The sequence below is a fragment of the Hypanus sabinus genome, chromosome 14 (genome assembly GCF_030144855.1).
Source record: "Hypanus sabinus isolate sHypSab1 chromosome 14, sHypSab1.hap1, whole genome shotgun sequence".
NCBI classification, from domain to species: Eukaryota; Metazoa; Chordata; class Chondrichthyes; order Myliobatiformes; family Dasyatidae; genus Hypanus; species Hypanus sabinus.
The window spans coordinates 96,374,990-96,398,670 of NC_082719.1; the positions used below are offsets into that span (position 1 = coordinate 96,374,990).

The window sequence follows — 23,681 nt, forward strand, 5'->3', positions numbered from 1 at the left end:
ATGTATATCCAATTCAGAAGAAAAAAATTAAGAAAAAAAAACTTTATAGTAAAATTAGAAGAGCATCTATAAACCATGATAATAAAAAAAAACCAGGTCTACAGACCAAAGTAAAAAGCTATACCGCAGCTTCATAAGTTAAAGCCCAAAACGAAATGGCATCTTCTCTCCAAAAATTCTTCAACATAACACATAGTTCAACTTGTACTAGAAGACCGAGATTCTTCGACGAATTTCTTCGCTTCTTCCGGAGTATTAAAGAAGCGCTGACTGTTGTCACTCAACGTAATTCTGAGATTCGCTGGGTATCTTAAAGCTTGTTTAAGTCCAATCGAATGAATCTCTGCCATCACTGGTTTAAAAGCGATTCTCGCCTTCATCACATCAAATGAATAATCTTCAACAATACGAAACTTGTTGTTTCTGTGAGAAATCATACCTTTCTGACGAGCTAATCGGATTAAAAGCTCTTTCTCCCGAGGATAATGGAGGCGAACAATCACAGCTCGTGGCTTATCTCTTGAGATCGAAAATCTCGAAACTCTGTGGGCACGATCAATAGTAGGTTTAGCTCGCAAAGCGTCCTCACCAATAATTTCCCACAAAAAGTTAGAGAAATATTCAGTTAAGTCACCAGACTCAACATTTTTGGGAAATCCGATAATTCGCAAGTTTTGTCTGCGAGATCAGTTTTCAAGATCGGTGATTTTAAACTTACTCTGCTCCACTATTTTAACGGTCGACCGTAACCTACTCCAAAGTTTCAATAGTACGTATTTTTTCACAAATTAACTTGTCAAGAGCCGCAAACTTTTCTTCATGCCGTTCAATATCTGCTGCCTGCGATTGAAGCTTGGTATCAAACGATCTAACGACTTCTTCAAGCTCAGACATTTTCGCAGTAAGCTTATTTTCCAGACTTGCAAATTTAGTATCCAGTTTAGTATCCAGAAGACTGGAGATTGCCTCAAGAGATGGAGGGTCTTTAGACGATTTCTTAGATACAGACATCTTAAGTTTGAAAAGATTAAATAAAGTATTATTTTAAAAAAGAAGTAAATTGTGAGTATCAACCCATGTAATTAAGTATGAAAAGATTTGATTAAAGGGTGATTATAGTTTAAAAAATGAGGAGTGCCCGAAGGCAGATGTCTACGTCGCCATCTTGAAACTCCGCCCCCCGGCCTGCTGTGTTCTACCAGCATTTTGTGTGTGTTGCTGTTTGAATTTCCAGCATCTGCGGATTTCCTCATGTTTGCTCTTTAAATTCACTACTGCGAAGCCTCTGCCAGTGATACCTACACTGAAGAAGTTTAAATATTCTCTTTGACAGGAGTTCAGTGAAACCCTCTCTCGCTGCTCCCCATCTATAATTCCTTCAGCCCTTCAACTTTTTGATATACAGCACTTCTCCCTATAGTTGCTGCCTGGCCTGCTGTGTTCTACCAGCACTTTGTGTGTGTTGTTGTTTGAATGTCCAGCATCTGCAGATTTCCTCGTGTTTGCTTTTTAAATTCACCACTTCTGCTGGCAGCTCATTCGACACTCTCACCGTCCTCTGAGTGAAGAAGTTCCCCTTTAGGTTCCACTTAATTTTTTCACCGTTCATCCTTAACCTATAACCTCTAGTTATAGTCTCACCTGATCTCAGTGGGGAAAAGCCTGCTTGCATTTACCGTATCTGTACTCTTCATAATTTTGTATACCACTCTCAAATCTCCAGTGATACTGTTACACACTGTCATGGATCAGTCTGACATTTCATCCTCTGCCAGATTTTTCATTTCCATCGCTGCTGAATGTTCCTCCAGCATTCTGTGCATATTACTCTAGGAATAAAATCCTAACTGACTCAATCCTTTCCTGTAACTCAGGTCCTCAAGTTCCAGCAAATTTTCTCTACACTCTTTCAGTCTTATTGATATTGTTCCTGTAGGTAGGTGAACAGAACTGCACACAATGCTCTGGATTTGACCTCACCAATGTCTTACACAACATTGAAATAGCATCTCAACTGCTGTACTCAGTACTTTGATATATGAAGGCCAATGTGCCAAAAGATCTCCTTACAACTCCTATCTACCTGTGATGCCACTTTCAAGGAACTATGGATCTGCATTCCCAGATCCCTCTGTTCTACCACTCTCCTCAGTGCCCTACTGCCCAACATGTTAACTCCTAACTTATCCATCTAGTGGCTTGCTGTGGCAATGTCTGTACTGGAATCAAGGACTATTTAAATATTGGTGTCATTCATTGAGTAGGAATGGTCATGCTGTATAGGGCTTCAATCCACTCAAGGCATTGACAGGCATAGCTTGTTTGTCGGTCTTTGGGTGTAGTTTTTCACTGATTTCATCGTATTTTTTGATCTGTTGTGAATTCATGCAAGAAAATGAATCTCAGGATAGTATATGGTGACATAGACTTTTGTGTTGAATTTTTATGCTTGTAGAAAATAGATTTTTCATTTTCAGTAGTTGCTAAGTGTTCCATGCACAGACTAAATGATGTTCAAATTTGTAAATTTAAGTTTTTCTAAGTTTATTTTTATGCACTGAAATAGACATTTAATTTCTTCTTATGTTTCTGGCAGAAGTTGTGTTTTAGAGTGGTAAATAAATCTCATATTTCCTTTGTCTTCTCATGCACAGACTGCTTATGAGAATTGGTTTATCACACTATACAACGTTCTGTACTCCAGTCTTCCAGTGTTGGTGGTCGGGGTGCTTGATCAGGTATGTTCCATCCAAGTGTTCAATACCAGTGTGATTTGTGCATCTTTATTGATTTCAATTACAGTTTTCTATTTAACTCGGTTTTCCCCTCTTTAGGATGTCACCGATAAATTGAGTCTTCGGTTTCCGAGGCTTTATATACCGGGGCAAAAAGGCTCGTACTTCAATTTTACGAAGTTCTTTCTCAGCTTGCTTCATGGTATTATTGTATCCATGATCATTTTCTTTGTACCATACGGAGCCTTCCTTCAAACAATGGGTCAAGATGGTGAAGCACCAACAGATTACCAGTCGTTTGCAGTCACCACAGCCTCCTCTCTAATTATAGCTGTTAATTTCCAGGTAAGTAGATGCTTCTTGATTTCTTCCACTGTCTTTCAAAGGTACATAGTCTTGGTATGATCTGAAGTGCAATTGCCCTTGAATTCCTCAACAGTGGTAGCAGCATTTGAGAATGTGAGGTCATCTTCAATATCCTTTCTTCATTCTGCATGATTTCCAGTAGAAATTATTTAAAGATAAGATCTTTTTATTTGTCACATTTACATTGAAACATGAAATGCTTGCATCAACAGCCCCCACAGTCTGAGGATGTGCTGGGGGCAGCCCACGAGTGCTGCCAAGCTTCCAACATTTGCATGCCCTCAACTTACTAACCCTGATTGATACGTCTTTGGAAAGTGTGAGGAAACCAGAACACCTGGAAGAAACCCACATGGTCACAGAAAGAGAGTACAAACTCCTTACAGACAGCAGTGGTAATTGAACCTCGGTCCGTGACACTGTAAAGCCTTACGCTCACTGTTGTACTACTGTGTCATCCTGGGTTTCACTGAGCATTGCCTTTCTTTTTAATTCCTTTCCACCCTTGCCCAAGGCTGCCAAGGCCAAACGTATCTTGTTTGTAGCTCTGACTGATAACAGCAAAGGAAAATGTACACACCTTGGAACCTCCTCCCTCACCTGTAACATGATATCACATCATGTTGTGTCCTGATACACCAGTGTGGACCTCTTAAGTAAATTATAATCTTGCACCCCATTTTAGAGTTTGTTAATTTTTGGATTATCTTCATGTTCTTTAATACCTCATTCAATTTAAAAGTATTGTGCATTGGGATAAGTTGTAGCAAAAGTTATATATTTTTGTTAACATCCAGACTGTGCACAGTAAGAAATGGAGACTTCTTATTTACTGATTAAGATGCAGTAGACAAACGCAGATTATAACTTTGTTATATTAGTATTGCAAGAAGATTTTTTATTTAGTTTATTTAGCAATACAGCATAGTAACAGGCCTTTCTGGCCCAATGAGCTTGCGCCACCCATGTGACCAGTTAACCCACTGATACTATAGCCTTTGAAACATGAGGGAAAAAGAGGTGCACCCTGTTTAAATTGTAAAGGGTGAACAATATTAACAGCCAGGGAGCTGTTAATATTACCCTCTCTCTCATTACCCTCTCTCCTTGAGCCAACTTCAAAGTTCAAAGTAAATTTATAATCAGAATACATATATGTCACCATATATAATCTGGAGATTCAGTTTCTTGTGGGCATGCTCAATAAATCCATAATAGAATAACAACCATAATATAATCAGTGAAAAACTGCACCAACTTGGATATTCAACCTATGTGTAAAAGACAACGAACTATGCAAATACATACATAAATAAATAAATAAATAAATAAATAGATAGATAGATAAATATCGAGAACATGAGATGAAGAGTCCTTGAAAATAAGTCCATATGTTGTGGGAACATTTCAATGACAGGGCAAGTGAAGTGCAGTGAGGTTATCTGCTTTGGCCCAAGAGCCTGATATTTGAGGGGTAATAATTGTTCTTGAACCCGGTGGTGTGAGCTGTGAGGCTTCTGCACCTCCTTCCTATGAAAATTGAATAGCTCAGCCTTACAGGTTTGATGGTAATTAACGATTAAATAGCACGTTGCTGTATTCAAAAATTATTCTCGTGATTCTTGAAAGATCATTACGAGTACTGCCATGTACTCTTCAGCAACCTCTTTCAGAACACTAGGGTGTAGTCCATCTGGTCCAGGTGACTGACCAGACCTTTAGGCTTCTGAAGAACCTTGTCCTTAATAATAGAAACTGTGCTCAGTTCTGCCCCCTGTACTCTTGAATTTCTGGCATACTACTAGTGTCTTCCATAGTGAAGACTGACACAAAATACTTAAGTTCATTTGCCACTTCTTTCTCCCCCACAACTACCTCTCCAGCATTATTTTCCAGCAAACAAATATCCACTCTCACCTCTCTTTTACTCTTTATACATTTGATAAACCTTTAGTATCCTCATTTATATTATTAACTAGCTTACCTTCATACTTTGTCTTTACTCTTATTATAGCTTTTTAAGTTGCCTTCTGTTTTTAAAAGCTTCCAAATCCTCTCTCTTCTCAGTAATGTTTGCTATAGTATATGCTCTCACTTTTGTTTTTATGTTGTTTTTGACTTCCCTTGCCAGACATGGTTGCCTCATCCTCTCTTTAGAATGTTTGGCATGTATCTATCTTGCACCTTCCAAATTATCCCCAGAATCTCCAGCCATTGTGGTCTTGCCATCATCCTTGCTAGTGCTCCCTTCCAATCAACATTGGCCAGCTCCTCTCTCATGACTCTTTCAAAATGCCTGGTGAATTCTGTCATATTATGAGCAGTGTCTCCTAAGTGTTCTTTTTATCTTAAGCTTCCTAGTCAAATCTGGATCATTACCCAACACCCGGTCTAGAATTGTTTTCCTCTGGAGGGCTCAACAACAAGCTGCTCTAAGAAGCCATCTTGTAAGCATCCTGCGAATTCTCTCTCATGAGATCGCACACCAACCTGATTTTCCCTTTCCACCTGCATAGTGAAATCCCCCATGACTATCATAATATTACATGCCTTTTCTATCTCCCTTTGTAACTTATATCCCACATCCTGGCTACTGTATATAACAGCCATCAGGGTTTTCTTACTCTTGCAGTTTCTTAATACTTCCCACAAGTACTCTACATCTTCTCATCCTCTGTCAGTTCTTTCTAAGGATTTGATTTCTTTTTTTTTACCAACAGAGCCACCCCAACCCCTTGACCTTTCTGCCTGACCTTTCGTTACAGAAGAGCAGCCAAAGTTGATTGGAAGGTGACACTGGCAGGGGTGATGGCAAAACCACAATGGCTGAAGATTCTGGGGCAATTTGGAAGGTGCAGGATAGATATATCCCAAACATGAATAAGTATTCAAAGGGAGGATGGGGCAACCGTTGGTGACAAATGCAGTCAAAAATAGCATAAAAGCAAAAGAGAGGGCATATAATATTGCAAAGATTTGTGGGAAGCTAGATGATTGGGAAACTTTTAAAAAGCAACAGAAGGCAACTAAAAAGGGGAGAAAAGATGTTAAGCTCCCAACTTTGTTTATAGTCATTTATGTGACATCCTACAACATAGGACATAGCTCCTTGGCAAGGGTCTCCTGATGACAGTTACATTCTTTGAGCATTATACTGGGAAACAAGGGGAGGTCATGCAGAGAGCAATGAATTCCTGGACTTGTGGACATCATTTTTGAAAACAGCTGGTGGCAGAACCAAAGTAACACATACAAAATGGTGGAGGAACTCGGCAGGTCAGGCAGCATCTATGGAGGGGAGTAAAGAGTCAATGTTTCAAGCTGAGGACCTTCATCGAGACCAACATTACATAATCAGAAACTTCATTTTTTGATTTGCTCCAAATGCTTTGCAGTGTATTTAATGCAGAATATTCACTACAGAATGTTTGTCTCAAATATTTTAACTACTTTCTTCCAGATTGCTCTGGACACCTCTTACTGGACCTTTGTCAATGCTTTTTCAGTCTTCGGAAGCATTGTGTTATACTTTGCAATCATGTTTGACCTTCATAGTGCAGGAATCCATATCCTCTTCCCGTCGACCTTTACGTTTACTGGTTAGTAGCATTATGAAGCATTAAACAGTTCTTAAAGTGAGGGAATACTTTATATGGTCAAATAGTTAAAAGATGTTAGTAGGGTTCCATGGGGGTGAGTTTTGGGGCTGCTGCTGTTTTTAATTTACATTAATGATATGGATAAGGACATAACAAATAAACTAATAAAATTTGCAGATGACACAAAATTGGTGGGGTGGGGGTGCATGCTGAAAAACTTCAGACAGCAGAATAAATACAGTTAGATCAATACAAAATCCAGCTGTGGGCAGCTAATTAGTAGATGAAATTTAATGTAAGTAAATGTAAAATATTACATATAGTAAGTATAAATACTTGGAAATCTTGAGTTGAGGCTGACAATTTTTATATGCAGTTCTGGTCAACTACCGACAGGAAAGATATCAGTAAGATAGAAAGAAAATTTACAAGGATTTTGCCAGTACTTGAGGACCTGAGTTATTGGGAAAGGTTGAATTGGTTGGGCCTTTACACTCTGGATTGTAGGAGAATGAGGGCAGATTTGAGAGTTATACAAAACTATGTGGGGCATGGAGAGGGTAAATGCAAACAGGCTTTTTCCACTAAGATTGGGTGAGACTAGAACTAGAGGTCATAGATTAATGGTGAAAGGTGAAATGTTTTTGGGGAACATGAAGGGGAAGTACTTCCCTCAGATAGTGGTGAGAATGTGGAATGAACTGCCACTGGAAGTGATGGATGCAGGTTCAATTTCAGCACTTCAAAGAAATTTGGATAATTACCTTGATGGGAAAGCTATGGTCCAGGTGTAGGTTGATGGGACTAGGTAGAATAATAGTTTGTGTTGGACTAGATGGGCCAAAGGACCTGTTTCTGTGCTGCAGATTTCTATGGCACTATCCAACTACCCTTTTGCATCAAAGAATAATTAAACAAAACCCAAGCAGATATTTTAAATGCACTAATGGATGTGACATTTATCATACTAAACAGAAGACAAAATGGGTAGTGAAATTTACAAAATTTGGTCAAAGAAATGCACTTTATTTTTGAATTGAACTGCCGTATTAATATAACTGTTCCTCTTCACAGGTGCAGCTCCTAATGCTCTTCGACAGCCATATCTATGGTTGACCATCATCTTAACTGTGGCAATCTGTCTCCTCCCTGTTGTTGCTGTTCGTTTCATGTTGCAGGTTGTGAGCCCCTCAGAAACAGATAAAGTAAGTCACTAGGTTGTTCCTGTACTTTGAGCAATAATTTTATCCTCATACAATTTGCATAAAGACAATTACAATTCATTTTTAGAATCTATTAAACTTTTTTATTTTCATCTGATTGGCTTTGTTAACAAAAATAAAAGAGCAAATAACTAAATCATGAATTTACAGATAAGTTCTCTTTGAAAGTTTATGAATGGCAGTGACGGGATAGATATTGAGATGATACATCCCTTCACGTAAGAATCTAAGGGTGATTGTTTGAAAGTTATCCATTTTAACAGATTTTTCTGTGGGTGCTGAGAGTTGTAATTCCTTTCCATGGCATGCTGGAAGCAAGAGTTCTGAATATAATTAGCAATAATGTGATCACTCGATTCGAGTTTGATGTTCTCCTAAGGGGTTGTCTATTGGGTGGGTCCTCAGGTGACTGCAGGAGCCGATCCGGGATCCACGTATTCTGGTGCATTCTGTTCAGAAAATGGCGACTGCGATAAGTGGTCTGGTCTTCCGGTTGCTCAGTCTCCTTTCACAGCTGCCACTTGTTCTCTGTGGCAGAGCAGAGGTCGTTCTCCTGCGGGCCAGCTCCCTGTTTCCTTCCAGTGTGTCTATTGAATGTAACATATGCTTAGTTTTTAAGTGTAATGTTGAATTTCTTCAGGCTGATATTGATGTTATCTTTGAAGCATTTCCTTTGCCCACCAAGGGCTCACTGACCCCTGGGGAGACATGGCATCCGGATGATGTGATCCAATTAAGGCAGAGGTGGATACTTAAGAAAGGTTGCGGTGGATAGACAGGATTGTGGAGTTGAAGTTGAAATCAGATCAGGCATGACACTAAACCCCTCAGTTGTCCAATTGTAACTGTCTGATGGTGAAAGATCAATGCAGAGACTATATCTGACCCACCCACTCAGTACAATCACGCATTGGTCAGTTTGAGAACCTGCAGAAGGCTAAGAACAGGTCTGACAACCACTCAGTCAGACTTGTTCTATTGGTCCAGGAAATGACGGACACCATTATGGCTAACACGAGAGGGCACAGTTTTCAGGTGCTGGGCAGTAGGTACAGAGGAGATGTCAGGAGTAAGTTTTTTTACGCAGAGTGGTGAGTGTGTGGAATGGGCTGCCAGAGATGGTGGTGGAGGTGGAACTGATAGGGACTTTTAAGAGACTCCTGGACAGGTGCCTGGAGCTTAGTAAAATAGAGAGCTACGATAACCTTAGGTATTTTCTTAAGTAAGTACATGCTCGGCATAGCATTGTGGGCCGAAGGGCCTGTATTGTGCTGTAGGTTTTCTATGTTTCTGTATGTTACAATATAGCTAGAGGAGCTGAGTGCCCAACTTCTGTTTCTTATCAGTAGACCTGTAGGCAATAAGGGCTTTCACCTGAATGAGGATAGAACATACACAGGAAGGCCAGTCTGTATTTTGGGGTAGTTTTCCTGCAGGTTGACCTTTCATTATTGAATTGATGGGGTTGGTTTAAGGCAAGATTACCTCTTGTGGCCTTGGTGTACCTTTTGGATTGTGGTTCATTAAGGTACATGGTGAGTTCAACTGACTATCAACGAGTGAAGCTATACTGCTACTGCAGAAGGATGAAAAGAAAAATGAATGAAATACAGAGAATGTTCAAAAAATGTAAATGGAATTATACACATCAAACCACAGCTTATACAAGTTTAACACAACATCTCTACTTTTCTAACCCTCTAGAACTAAATCCAAGTGCTTGCTTTGATTTTATTTTTGTGTCTTGCCAACTGGTGGGCAACATTTAGTGGAAGGTTAAGTGGTAGCCCAAGTGTCGAGATAGGAATGATTTATGGTTTTAAGTTAATACTCTGCACAGAAAATTGATTAGTATAAAGTTCAAGGTCAAGTTTATTGTCATGATTCTGTCTGTGTGACACACACATATAAATAAAAATATTACCATAAATAAGTTTAAAAATGTATCCTTTAAGATGCATGCAACACAGGTAAATAGTAGCAGCATTTTTCACTAAACGAAAAGACAAACAAGGCAAGAAATTTTGCCATTGTTAGGAGCGGAGTGGCTGCTGTGTTCATGTGTCGCCATTTTGATTTCATAGAAAACATGGACAGATATCTCCAACGGTGGATAAATTGCCAAAGTAGAGACAATGTATCTAGGCTCTGTTCAACAAAACATAAAGAGGAAATTTACAATCACTGTTCTTGTATTACAGTTGTTCTGGAAGACTAGACTGCTAATCTAATACTGTTTGCTTTAAAAAGTGGACAGTCTTGAGTAATTAACATCCAGTTAGTTTGGAGAATGCAAACAAGAGAATATATTCTGAGGATGAGGGAGTGAGTGATCTTTGTTCCTTGAAGATAGCAGGACAGGTGGAAGAGATGGTTATAGAAAGGTCTAAAGGATACTTGCCCTGTTCTTATAAGATGCTGCCTGGACTGGAGCGTATATCATATAAGATAGGTTAAGCCAGCTAAGGCTTTTCTCTTTGGAGCAAAGGAGGATGAAAGATGACTTGATAGAGGTGTACAAGAGGCATAGGTGGAGTGAACAGCCATAGAATTTACCCAGCGCATAAATGGCTAATATGGTTAATTTGGTGCCAGTGGTAATGGAACTGGCAGATACATTGGCAACAAGGAAACTCTCAGACAGGCACAAGGTTGATAGAAAAAAATTAATGAGACCTGAGTTATGAGGAAAGATTGGATTAGTTAGGACTGTATTCTTTAGAACATGGAAAATTGAGAGGAGATTGGATAGAAGTATATAAAATTATGAGGGATATAGATAGGGTAAATGCAAGCAAGCTGTTCCCACTGAGGTTGGGTGGGACTACAACCAGAGGGCATAGAATTAAGGGTGCAAGGGGAAAGTTCTTCATTCAGAGGGTGGTGAGAGTGTGGAACAAGCTGCTAGCAGAAGTGGTGCATGCAAGCTTGATTTTAACATTTAAGAGAAGTTTGGATATGTACATGGAAGGCAGGGAAATGGAGGTCTAAGGCCCGAGTGCAAGTCAATGGGAATAGACAATTTAAATGAGTTGGTATGGACTAGATAATCCAAAGGGCATGTCTCTGTGCTATACTTTTCTATAACTCTACAACTCTAAAAATGAAGAGCTATGTAGGAGCGAAGGATTAAATTGTTACATCAAAGGAAACAGCATTTGAGTTGAGATTTGGAAGGTGGGAAAGGAATGGCTAAGGGTGGTGAAGGAGGAAAATCTTTCTCTCATCCAAAATTGCAGAGGCTAATGAAATTAGAAACATTGAACACTTAGGTTGGGATGATCCATGATCTCTAGAAGGCATTGAAATACAATTAACTTGGTACCTACATTTTAGACAGCACGGATACAATGAGTTAACTAAAATTCAGAAGAGTGAGGGGTGACCTAATTGAAACCTATCAAATGGTGAAAGGTCTTGATAGAGTTGATGTGGCGAGGATATTTCCTCTGGTGAGAGAGTCCAGGACCAGAGGATAGAATAGAATAGAGGGGTATCCTTTTAGAACTGAGATGAGGAAGAATTTCTTTAGCCAGAGTGTGGTGATCTGTGGAATTCTTTGCCACAGGTGGCTGCGCAAGGCAAATGATTTTGTATATTTAAGGCAGAGGTTGATAGATTCTTGATTGTTCAGGGCATGAATGGATACGGGGAGAAGGCACAAGATCGGGACTGAGAGGGAAAATGGATCAGCCATGATGAGATGGTGGAGCAGACTCAATGGGCCACAGGGCCTAATTCTGCTCCTATATTTTATGGTCTTATGGTTTTAATTGATTATCTTAGCTCTGTTTTACTTGAATTATCTCTACAAGGAGATGAGTCAGTGTTTTAAGTAATATCATCTTGTTTTTAATAGATTCAAATGAACCGCAAAAAATATGAGATTGAACTTAAGCCCAAACCAAGTCGGCCAACTGCTTTCCAACGGAATGCGTCAGTTCGTCGATCAGCCTATGCATTTTCACATCAACGAGGATATGCTGATCTAATTTCTTCAGGTCGCAATATCCGTAAGAAAGTGCGCCCTGAACTGGATATCAGCAGTTGGACGCAGGAAACAGCTGGTGCCAATGCAAGCTGAGGTCTCCATTGTGATGTGACTTTGTCAGTGACTATTTTGTTGTAAACAATATTGTTGAAAGGAAAACAACCTTTTTTAAAAAATCTCAGGATCGATTGGAGGAAGTTTCCAATATATTAGATAATATGACTTTCACACACTACGGGGTATCTGGGATCCTCCTAATTTGCACAAAAGAAAGATGAGGGAATCTGCAGGGGCCAACCACTATATTTAAGCATCAAGAAGAGATGAATCTGGTTTCCAAGCATTGGTCTCCTATTGCTACATGGTGATAATATTATGGATTTTCACTTGAGACTTTTGTGAGTAATAAAGAGATACAGAATTTTGTTTTACGGACTTGCAGAAACTACCTGACCAGATCAAGTGTTTTTCATGTTTACATCATGTAAGTTACTCAACTTTTATTCAATTTGTGAATACAGAATGTTTCACCTTTAATACTTTACCAAATATGATGGCATTAAATCTTTTATAAAATTCTAGGTTTTTTCCCCGCTGTTCAAACTCTAAAGTCCAGATATGAAAAATCACTTAAAATCTGCACTGCCTTTTTTATTTTCTGATTTTAAGTTCTTAAATATGTTTTCAGAAGTTATTAAATATTTAGTTTAAATGTTTCTCCTTATGAACTTTTCAAACAAATATATTTGCCTTGAAGCATTAAATGCTTATATTTAATGGATTTTCAGGGTGTTTTTCATTATTAAATAAGGACAAGTAAATGTATAACATTTATTGCTGTTTTTCTTCCACTAATCCAACATGCATATTTTTTGTTGAATCGCAACATCAACTAGAAATCTGAAATGTACACCCTTAGCCTTTAACACTTTGTTGTTATCACTACTCGCCACATCCAAGGAAAACCTGCAAGATTATTGGATCACATTTAAAGCAGTTTGGCATTGTCTGAAACTAAGAATTACAGTCGGCCCTTCTTATCTGCGGATTCTGCATGCGTGGATTCAACCAACCGCAGATCGGGAAAACCCGGAAGTGCTCTCTTCAGCACTCGTTGTTTGAGCATTATTCCCTAAGCAATATAGAATAACAACTACTTACATTGCATTTACATTGTATTAGGTATTACAAGTAATCTAGAAATGACTTAAAAGTACAGGCAGTCCCCGGGTTATGAATGAGTTCCATTCCTGAGTCTGTCTTTAAGTTGGATTTGAAGTCAGAACAGGTACATCCAGTATTATTTAGTGTCAGTTAGTAAAACGTTTTTCTTAGTATATAGTACATATTTTACCTTTCTATGCATATAAAACATTTAAGAAGCATACGTATTTCAACAACAACAGCAAAGCAAAAGCAACACAGACAAAATGCTGGAGGAACTCAGCAAGCCAGTCAGCATCTGTGGGAAGAAGTACAGTCGATGTTTCAGGCTGAAACCCTTCATCAGGACGGGAGAGAAAGAGGAGGTCAGAGTTAGATGATGGGGGGGGAGGGGAGAATGAAATACAAGGTGATAGGTGAAACCAGGAGGGGGCAGGGGCTGAAGTAAAGAGTTGGGAATTGGATTGGTGAAAGAGATTTAAGGCTGGAGAGGATAGAGGACCATTGAAAAAAGGGAAGGAGGAGCACCAGACAGAGGTGATAATAGGTAAGGAGATGAAGTGAAAGAGGGGAAAAAAGAACGGGGAATGGTGAAAGGGGTTCAAAAGATTGACATTCAAGCAATCAGATTAGAGGTTACTCAGATGGAATATAAACTGTTGCTCTTCCAACTTGAGTGTGGCCTCATTGTGGCAGTAGAGGAGGCCGTGGACTGACATATTGGAATGGGAGGGGGGAAGTAGAATTGGAATAGGTGTTGGCAAACCGGAGATCCCACTTTTTCTTGCAGACTGGTAGGTGCTTATTGAAGTATTATCCCAATCTACATCAAATCTCGCCAATATACAGGAGGCCACACTGGAAGCACCAGATACAGTAGACAACCACAACAAATTAGTAGGTGAAGTGTCACCTCACCTGGAAGGACTGTTTGGGGCCCTGAATGGTAGTGAAGGAGGTGGTGTTGGAGCAGGTGTAGCACTTGTTCTGCTTGCAAGGATAAGTGCCGAGAGGGATGAGTGGATAAGGGAGATGCATACGGAGTGATCCTTGCAGAAACAGCAAATTAAGTCCTTTACCTCCCTGCTATCCACTCTCAAGCACACAGACAGTCCTCCCACACTGTGACAGGACTCAGGGCCTCCATCCTCCAGTGAACTCACAGGCAGTGGGCCTCTACGCTCCCCAGTGGACTTCAGATTTGTAGAACCAGGGCTTCGGCCACCAGCCTTCAACTTCTGTTCTTCAGATCGACCTTCACGCTTCCATTTTTTAGTATCGACTCCAAGACTAGATGATGATAGTAACTCAAATTCCAGGCCTTGTACTCCAAATGCACCAGCTTGGAGACTCAGATGGTCATTGGCCCTTGTAACCCCTTCTTGTATGGTCATCCGATCTTAGGACACACCAGCTTGAGAGACTTACTGAACCAAAGGGCCACCAGCCCTTGCCCTCGCCAATCCTCCTCCATGGTATGTGCCACGCCAACATCTATGGATATTCTTTGCACACATCCACTTTGCTGGCTTTGAGTGTTGTATCAAGGAGTTGCATCTAAATGTGCATAGTATAAGAAATAAGGCAGATGATCTTGTTGCACTATTGCCAGGTATGATGTTGTGGCCATCACTGAAATGGACTGAAGGATGGTTGTAGTTGGGAGCTGAATGTCCAAGGTTACACATTATATTGGAGGGATAGGAAGATAGGCAGAGGGGGTGGTACAGCTCTACTGGTAAAGAATGGCATCAAATCAGTAGAAAGACGTAAACAATAAAACACAAGATGCTGGTGGAACACAGCAAGGCAGGCAGCATCTATAGGGAGAAGCGCTGTCGATGTTTGGAAGATGTTGAATCCTTGTGACTTGAGTTAAGAAACTCCAAGGATAAAAGGACATTGATGGCAGTTATATACAGGCCTCCCAACAATGGCTGGGAGATGGACCAGAGATAACAATAGCAAGTAGAAAAGGCGAGTGAAAAGGGCAATGTTATGGTAGTCAAGGGAGATTTTAACATGCAGGACGATTGGGAAAATGGATCTCAAGAGAGTGAGTTTGTTGAATGGGTACAAGATGGCTTTTTAGTGCAGTTTGTCGTTGAGCCTACAAGGGGATCAGCTATACTGGATTGGCTGTTATGTAATGAACCAGAGGCAATTATTGAACCTTAGGAACCACTGATCACAGTATGATTAAGTTGAACTTGAGAGGGAGAAAGCAAAGTCTGATGCAGCAGTATTTCAGTGGTGTGAGGGAGGAGTTGGCCAAAGTAAATTGGAAGGAGCTGCTGGCAGGGATATCAGCAGAGCAGCAATGGCTTGCGTTCCTGGGGAATATGAGGAAGGTGCAGGACATATATATTCCAAAAATTAAGAAACACTCAAATAGTAAAATAGTACATCTGTGGCTGACAAGGGAGGTCAAAGCTATTGTAAAAGCAAAAGAAAGGGCATACAACAAAGCAAAAATTATTGGGAAGACAAAGGATTGGGAAGTTTTTAAAAACCTACAGAGAGCAACTAAAAAAAATCATTAGAAGGGAAAAGATAAAATATGAAAGCAAGCTAGCAAATAATATCAAAGTGGAAAGTAGAAGTTTTTTCAAGTATGTTATGTTATGCCTGTGGCCCCCTCCTTTTTGAGAATCGCAAGATCACTATTAATTCAGGTCAGGAGACCCAGGAAATGAGAGAGAGACGTTTGGAATGTTTGGCCCCTCGGCGATACAAAGCTACGGGAAACGGCCATTGTCTCTTGGACACGGAATTGTGTATTGAATACTGTGCTTTGTGGAAGCCCTCGGGCAATGTGGTCTGGTTGGGGGATGGCATCATTCCACCCTGATTGACATCTGAGACCCCGTAAGTGGGGATAAAAGAGGGTCTGGGGAACAACCCCTCAGACATGCACCAGGAGAAACGCTAGAAACGCCTGACAGCGTTAATAGCGACAGCCGGTGGAGGGCCCACGTGTGTCCTTTCCCGTTGCCCCGGGATTGAGGCCCTACCACGGAAGGCGGCTTAGCTAAGGAAGAGATCACCACCAATGCCATTTCGAAGGATCGACATCATAAAACGGAAAAACGGGCAAGTTCTAAAAACATCGTCTCTCTCTCCAACCAAAAGCTGCAACTTGAATGAACTTGAGTGACTTTTATATTTCCATCGGACAATACATTATCCCCTAGACAACGATAGAGTTATTTCTTATTGATTATTATTATACCCGCGCTTTTAGATTTAGTATTGACGACGTATATTATCTGTATGGTTGCATTGATATTATTTTTGTGTATTTTTATCAATAAATACTGTTAAAAATAGTACCATCAGACTTCAACGGACCTCTCTATCTTTGCTGGTAAGTGACCCAGTTACGGGGTACGTAACAGTTAAAAATAAAAAAAAAATTGAGAGTGGACATAGGACCACGAGAAAATGAGGCAGGAAAAATAATAACAGGGGAGAAGGAGATGGCAGATGAACTAATGAGTATTTTGCATCCGTCTTCACTGTGGAAGACACTAACAGTATGCCTGATGTTGTAGTGTGTGAAGGAAGAGAAGTGGGTGCAGTTACTGTTACAAGAGAGAAGATGCTCAAAAAACTGAAAGACCTAAAGGTACATAAGTCACCTGGACCAGGTGAACTGCACTCTAGAGTTCTGAAAGAGGTAACGGTAGAGATTGTGCCGGCATTAGAAATGATCTTTCAAAAATCATTGGACTCTGACATGCTGCCAGAGGACTGGAAAATTGCAAATGTTGCTCCACTCTAAGAAAGGAGGAAGGCAGCAGAAAGGAAATTATAGACCAGTTAGCCTGACCTCGGTGGTTAGGAAGATTTTAGACCCATTTGTTAAGGATGAGGTGATGGAGTACTTGGTGACACAGGACAATCTTGTATGAAGTCAGCACGGTTTTCTTCAGGAAAGGGTTGGAAAGTGTATGGTCATGCACTTTGGTGAAAGAAATAAACAGGCAGACTATTATTTAGATGTGGAGATAATTCAAAATGCAGTGATGCAAAGGGACTTGAGAGTCCTTGTGCAGGATATACTAAAAGTTATCCTCCAGGTTGAGTTGGCGATGAAGAAGGAGAATACAATGTTGGCATTCATTTCTAGAGGTACAGTATAGAATACAAGAGCAGGGATGTGATGCTGAGGCTCTATAAGGCACTTATGAGATCGCACTTGGAGAATTGTGTGCAGTTTTGGGCTCCTTATTTTAGAAAGGATATACTGACATTGGGGAGGGTTCAGAGAAGTTTCACGAGAATGATTCCAGGAATGAGTTACCATATGAGGAACATCTGGCAGCTCTTGGGCTGTATTCCCTGGAGTTCAGGAGAATGAGAGGGGATCTCATAGAAATGTTCCAAATGTCAAAAGACCTGAACAGATTAGATATGGCAAAGTTGTTACCAATGGTAGGGGATTCTGGGACAAGAGGGCACGACTTCAGGACATCCATTTAGAACAGAGATGCGGAGAAAATACTTTAGTCAGAGGGTGGTAAATCTGTGGAATTTGTTGCCACGATCAGCTATGGAGGCCAAATCATTTTGAAGTATTTAAAGCAGAGATAGATTTTTTTAAAATTTAAAATTTTTAATTTTTTTAAAATTTAGTTTTCAAATGATTACAGAAAGAAAAAAAAATTATCTACCCTTCCCCCTCCCCTTAACCCCTCCCCCTAACATCCCTATAGAAGAAAAGAAAAAGAAAAAGAAGAAAAAAGAAGGAAAGAATGCCTGGATATTGGAAGATCCCCACATGCTCCACGGAGTTCATAATAACTTTAGTATATATATTTATTTCTTTCCCCAAATAACCAATTATTTTATCTTCGGAGCATCTATATATTTAATCCTGTCTTTTGTAAATAAGGGTGCCAAATTTTCAAAAATGTTTCATATTTATCTCTTAAATTATAAGTAATTTTTTAAAATGGAAATTTCAGCTGGAAATTTCATTCTTCCAATGATCTATACTTAAGTATGAATCCGATTTCCAAGTAACTGCAATAGCCTTTTTGGCTACTGCCAATGCAATTTTTATGAATTCTTTCAGATATTTATTCAATTTGGGTATCGGTTTTATCCCTTCAATATCACCTAATAAAAATAATATTGGGTTATGCGGAAGTTGTGTTCCAATAATTTGTTCCAGTAAAACTCTTAATTTTGTCCAAAAGGTTGAATTTTAGAACAAGACCAAGTAGAATGTAAAACAGTACCAATTTCTTGGTTACATTGGAAACATTGATCAGATAAATTTGGGTTTAATTTATTTATTTATTGTGGTGTAATATATAATTGATGTAAAAATTATATTGCACTAATCTTAACTGGACATGTATTTGTCATACTATCAAGACATAGTCTTGACCAATTTGTTTCTTCAATCTTAATATTCAAGTCAGTTTCCCATTTTTGTCTTGACTTATGGATTCCTTGTTTAATTGCCTGTTTTGAATCAAACTATACATACAATAAATAAATTTTATAATAGGTTCTTGATTAGCCAGGGCATCAAGGTGTACTGGGGAGAAGACAGGGGAGTGGGGATGACTGGATGAATAGGATCAGCCCATGATTGAATGGCAGAGCAGAATTGATGGGCTGAATGGCCTACTTCTGCTCCTATATCTTATGGTTTTATGGTCTCATGGAAAATCCTGCCTGATGAACCTGTTGGAATTCTTTGAGATAAAGGGGATGCAGTGGATGTTTTATATTTGGATTTTCAGTAGGCCTTTGACAAAGTGCCACACATGAGACAGCTTACCAAGTTAAGAGCCCATGGTATTACAGGAAAGTTACTGGCATCATTAGAACATTGACTGATTGGTAGGAGGCAGTGAGTTGGGGATAAAAGGATCCTTTTCTGGTTGGCTGAGTAGTGGTGTTCCACAGGGGTCAGGGTTGGGATTTTATGCTGTATATAAATGATTTAGATGATGGAATAGCTGGCTTTGTTGCTAAGTTTGCAGATGATATGAAGATTGGTCAAGGGGCAAGTAGTGGTGAGGAAGCAGGTAGGATGCAGAAGGACTTAGACAGATTAAGACAATGAGCAAGAAAGTGGCAAATGAAATACAATGTTGGAAAATGCACGGTCATGCACTTTGGTAGTAGAAATAAATGTGTGGACTGCTTTCTAAATGGGGGAAAAATTGAAAAATCTGAGATGCAAAGGGACTTGGGAGTCCTTGTGCAGAGCACCCTAAAGGTTGATTTGCAGGTTGAGTCGTTGGTGAGGAAGGCAAATGCCATGTTAGCATTCATTTCAAGAGGTCTAGAGTACAAGAGCAGGGATGTGGGCCCCTCATCTTAGAAAATATGTGCTGGCATTGGAGAGGGTTCGGAGGAGGTTCATGAGGATGATTCCAGGAATGAAAGGATTATCATACAAGGAATGTTTGATGGCTCTGGGTCTGTACTTGGAATTCAGAAGGATGAGGGGGGATCTCACTGAAACCTTTTGAATGATTTTCAAAGGGAATAACTGATAAGGACTGGACAGCACATCCATCTGTAATTAAGCTCTGATCTAGCAGATCTCTTATCTGTAACTAAGTTTCCCACCAACAGACTTGGTGGGCGTACCAGTTCAAATGACGTCTTGCAACAGTAATATATGGGGCTTACTATGTATAAATACACGGCTGTAACTAGAGTTGGCCCACTTGTTAGATAGTGGCAGTACCTACGTACCTTCCCTCTGACAACTGCGTCACAAACTCCTGCAGGAACGTGTGCACTAAACTGTTGTAACTATAAGGAGCAGCTCTCCCGAGTTTTATTCAGATTCGACTTTAACATTTGGCGTCACGAACAGGATCCCAATAGAGGGAGTGCCAAGCAGACAGGCTGAGTAAGTGGCCGGACCACTCCGGGGGCTGTGGAGACCGACCGGGAGCCCTATAAGTATTGTAACATTTGTCGCTCTCTGTTAGTTTCTTTGGAGGCACAGTCCCTCGCCCAAGGTTGATTGCATAACCTTGATGGGATCGGGAAAGAGTTTGCTGGGAGACTCGTAGGCAAATTTTATTAATTGAGCAGGAGGCAGTACCGTGTCAATTTATTAATTGGGCAGGGGGCTTTGTGTCGGGTAAATTACTTAGAGAACATGGGTCAATTGCAGTCGATTGATAGGAGTGGGCAAGGAACAGGCCTACACAATAAGTGTGAGAGTTTTCCAGACAAGCAAAAAGATTTGCGAATGTTGAGTGCAGCGCTGAATAAGAAATTGAGGGGGGGGGGGAGCCTGGGACATTACCTTGTGAGAACAAGCAGTAAATTTGATATGGGAAGAAGTGGAAATTGTTGAAAACGGAATGGAAGGAAAAGACAGGTGTATTATTAGCAAGTTGGAGGAATAATGCGTGTGACAAAGGGATAGAGGTATGTACAGCAGAAGAAACACCAAAAAGTTGGGAGACTCCAAAAGCGGAGCATGAATGGGTGGATGGCGCCGAAAACGAGAGCAGGAAAAGCAATGTAAACAATCCAAGGCTCACCTGGATAGGAGAGAAGGGCAGGAATGTCAGTCTAGAGTTCGAACTAACAGGGAAACACAGGATCCTAAACCCATGTCTGGCATACCGACCCTATTTGAGGACTGTGACTGTGATGAGGAGTGGGCACCCATCGTACCCCCACCCCTCATCTTACCAGGGGCCAATTGCATCCAGTGCTCCCGAACCCCAATCCTCCGGTACTCAGATACGGTGGGCGCTCGAGTAAAACAGCGGCACAGGGAAGGGGAGGTCCCTATACCCTAAGAACTAGGAAGGGAATACTGAGGATTATTCTGAGACAGGGAGGGAAGAATCCAATAAAACCCCAGAGTTAACGGCTCCACCAAGACGATTACCCACACGAATGCTGCACAATCCACGGGCAGGAGGAGAGACAGCACTCAGTGATTCCTGCGTACGCACCCTGGAAGTCTCAAGAAATGATAATGATCATGAATCCAGTCCCAGATAGAAAAGAAAAACCAGCACAGTTTGCTCAGTCTGTCCGCAGTACTATACAAACGTTTAATACAACCCCGCAAGATTTATTCGGTCTCTGCTGCATGATTCTCTCAGCTGATGAGGGGCGGAAATGGAAGGCAGAATTGAGATACCAGACCTATCAGGAGTTACAGACGGGAAATCATAATGAGAATGAACAGACAGACTAGACTATTCAAGTCTTGGAAAGGGCTCTCCTCCAATGCTTACCAACTAAGTTAGCCAACATGATTAGAACAAATAATATGGCTTGGCTGGACAATGATCGAAACCGAATGCGATGAGTTTTGACATGTTATTGGGACCCAGGTTTCGAATCCCGAAGGGAACTAATACTAAAGGTGAATATACTCAGCGGGCAGAAGGACACAAGCGGGCTATATCTGGGGATCAGATCTGGGGTCGTTTTCCCGATAGGCCGCACCCTGATAACCCGGACTCTATTGGACAGGACCCAATAGAATGCACGCCCAATGACTTCCATCCAACCGTCAGGATTCCAGGATTGGTAAGCCTGGTCCACAGCGCCGATCGTTATCACAGACAGGCAATGGGTATGAGGGGGAGAGGGCAACCCCGGACCAAGTGGCGTGTGCTTCATTTCTGGACATCCTGGGCATTGGAGGGCGAGGTGCCCATGGGAACAAAAACCTACCAAGGGACAGGTGGGAACAACGTTTAGAAATCGACAAGCAAGGATGCTCCCTAATGTGAGTACCACCCCTCAGGAAGAGCCCAATGTAATATTGCAAGTTGCTGGAATTCCACTGCCGTTTATGATTGATCATAAACCACATCCACTCTCGATCAGGAAATACTATTGGAACAGGGAGTCCAGCTACCGGACGCTACAATCACTCTGCCTGAGTTCGAAGGCATGGAACGTACCCAGCCACTGCAGGTGGAATTCCAGGGAAACCAGTGTGAGGTTCCATTTACAGACTCCTGCAGGAGGGTGCGCAATAAACTGTTGTAACTATAAGAAGCTGGTCTCCCGAGTATTCTTCAGATTCAACTTTAATACCATCATCTGGTCTCACCTATCATCTGTCAGATTGTACTCCTTTCCCTCCCTCCCAGCTTCTGCCCCTGCCTTTCCACTCCCGATGAATGATTTCAGCTGGAAACGCTGACTGTTTATTGCTCTCTATAGATGCTACTTGACTTGCTGAGTTCCGCCAACTCACTGTGTTGCTTAGAACTTCCAGCATCTGAGAGAATAACTCAGAATATTTTCTGGTTAAGAGGAAGTAGTATGCTGTTGATTGAATTTGGAGTTTCCATGATCATCATCGTCATGTGCCATGCCAAATGATGTAGGTGATCACGGTCTTTCCATGACCATGATTGTTCTTGGCAAATTTTTCTACAGAAGTGGCTTGCCATTGCCTTCTTCTGGACAGTGTCTTCACAAGATGGGTGACCCCAGCCATTATCAATACTCCAGAGATTGTCTCCCTGGCATTAGCGGTTGCATAGCCAGGACTTGCGATATGCACTATCTGCTCATATAATCATCCACCACCTGCTCCCATGGCTTCCTATATTCCTGATTTTGGCAGGGGGTGGGCGCTAGGTAGTGCTGCCTGGCCTGGAGTTCCTCCAGCATTTTGCGTGTGTGTTGCCTTGGATTTACAGTATCTGCAGATTTTCTCGTGTTTGAGGAGCAACACCTTGCCTAAGGCTGACCTGCAGGCTGGCAGATGGAAGGAGCACCTTACACCTCCTTTGGTAGAGCCATATCTCCAGCTCGTCAACCTATGGGATTTACAGGTGGAGGGTGGGGGGAGGGAAAGCTGATTTGGGCATCACGGTGCATATCTTAGTAAGAGCCTTTGTTTTGCTGAATTTCTCCGGCACTGTGAATGTTGTTCGAGATTTTGAGCATCTACGGAATTTATTGTGTTTCAGAAATGTACTGGCTGCTTTTTTTTATTGTATATATTTCAACAAATAAAGGATATTTCTGAAATAAATCTGATTTTAATTTGTTTCTTTCACAGTAACGCTGATTCACGGCAGTAAACCAAGTATTTTCGGTTCTTTTTTGGGATTTCCAATATATGCAGCTGTTAATGTTTTTTTTCCCGTAACCAGTTGTGAGTTTGGGCGTGAAGCATTGCAGCTGCAGTACTCCGTTAGCAATCTCTTCCCGGCCCCGTCGTTCAGCCTGATGCAATCGGCAGCCCACACCGGCTCCCCTGTGCGCAGACGCGGGCGCTGATTGATAGTTGGCCGGCCCACCAGCCGCCCAATCACAGAGCCGGCAGCGGGTGGAGAGGCGGGGCAGGATGTCGGTCGTTCCCCTTCCTGCTGCTCTGGTTGGCCGCCGGCCTCAGTCGGCTGTTGGAGTCGGGATCGGAGAGCGGCACCATGTCGTCTGGGGACCTGTGCCAGGAGGCGGCGGAGCTGTCGCTGGGTGAGCAGCGGGGCTGGGGGACGCCGAGCGGCGCGGTGTGTGTGCCGTCCTTCTCCCGGGCGTGGTCGACTGAGGCCGGCTCCTTGGTGCCGCTGGTTCAGACCCGGTGCCCGCCCGCCGGCTGGTTTCGGCTTCTCACAATTGGGTTTAT

The 23,681-nt window shown here is 41.4% G+C and overlaps 2 protein-coding genes across 2 annotated transcripts in view; both read left to right on the plus strand.

The window, feature by feature from the left end:
* The window catches only part of atp8b1 (ATPase phospholipid transporting 8B1), a 179,668-nt gene extending 166,464 nt beyond the window's left edge, over positions 1-13,204 (plus strand). The window contains exons 24-28 of the mRNA XM_059989680.1: positions 2,655-2,738; positions 2,835-3,080; positions 6,562-6,700; positions 7,775-7,905; positions 11,783-13,204. Coding sequence (XP_059845663.1) covers positions 2,655-2,738; positions 2,835-3,080; positions 6,562-6,700; positions 7,775-7,905; positions 11,783-12,007 — 825 coding nt within the window. The 3' untranslated portion in view covers positions 12,008-13,204. The remainder of the gene's footprint in view (positions 1-2,654; positions 2,739-2,834; positions 3,081-6,561; positions 6,701-7,774; positions 7,906-11,782) is intronic.
* A 10,182-nt stretch (positions 13,205-23,386) lies between these two features.
* Positions 23,387-23,681, plus strand: part of nars1 (asparaginyl-tRNA synthetase 1) — a 48,012-nt gene continuing 47,717 nt past the window's right edge. Inside the window, exon 1 of the mRNA XM_059989681.1 lies at positions 23,387-23,530. Within this exon, the coding sequence (XP_059845664.1) occupies positions 23,485-23,530 (46 nt within the window). The 5' untranslated portion in view covers positions 23,387-23,484. The remainder of the gene's footprint in view (positions 23,531-23,681) is intronic.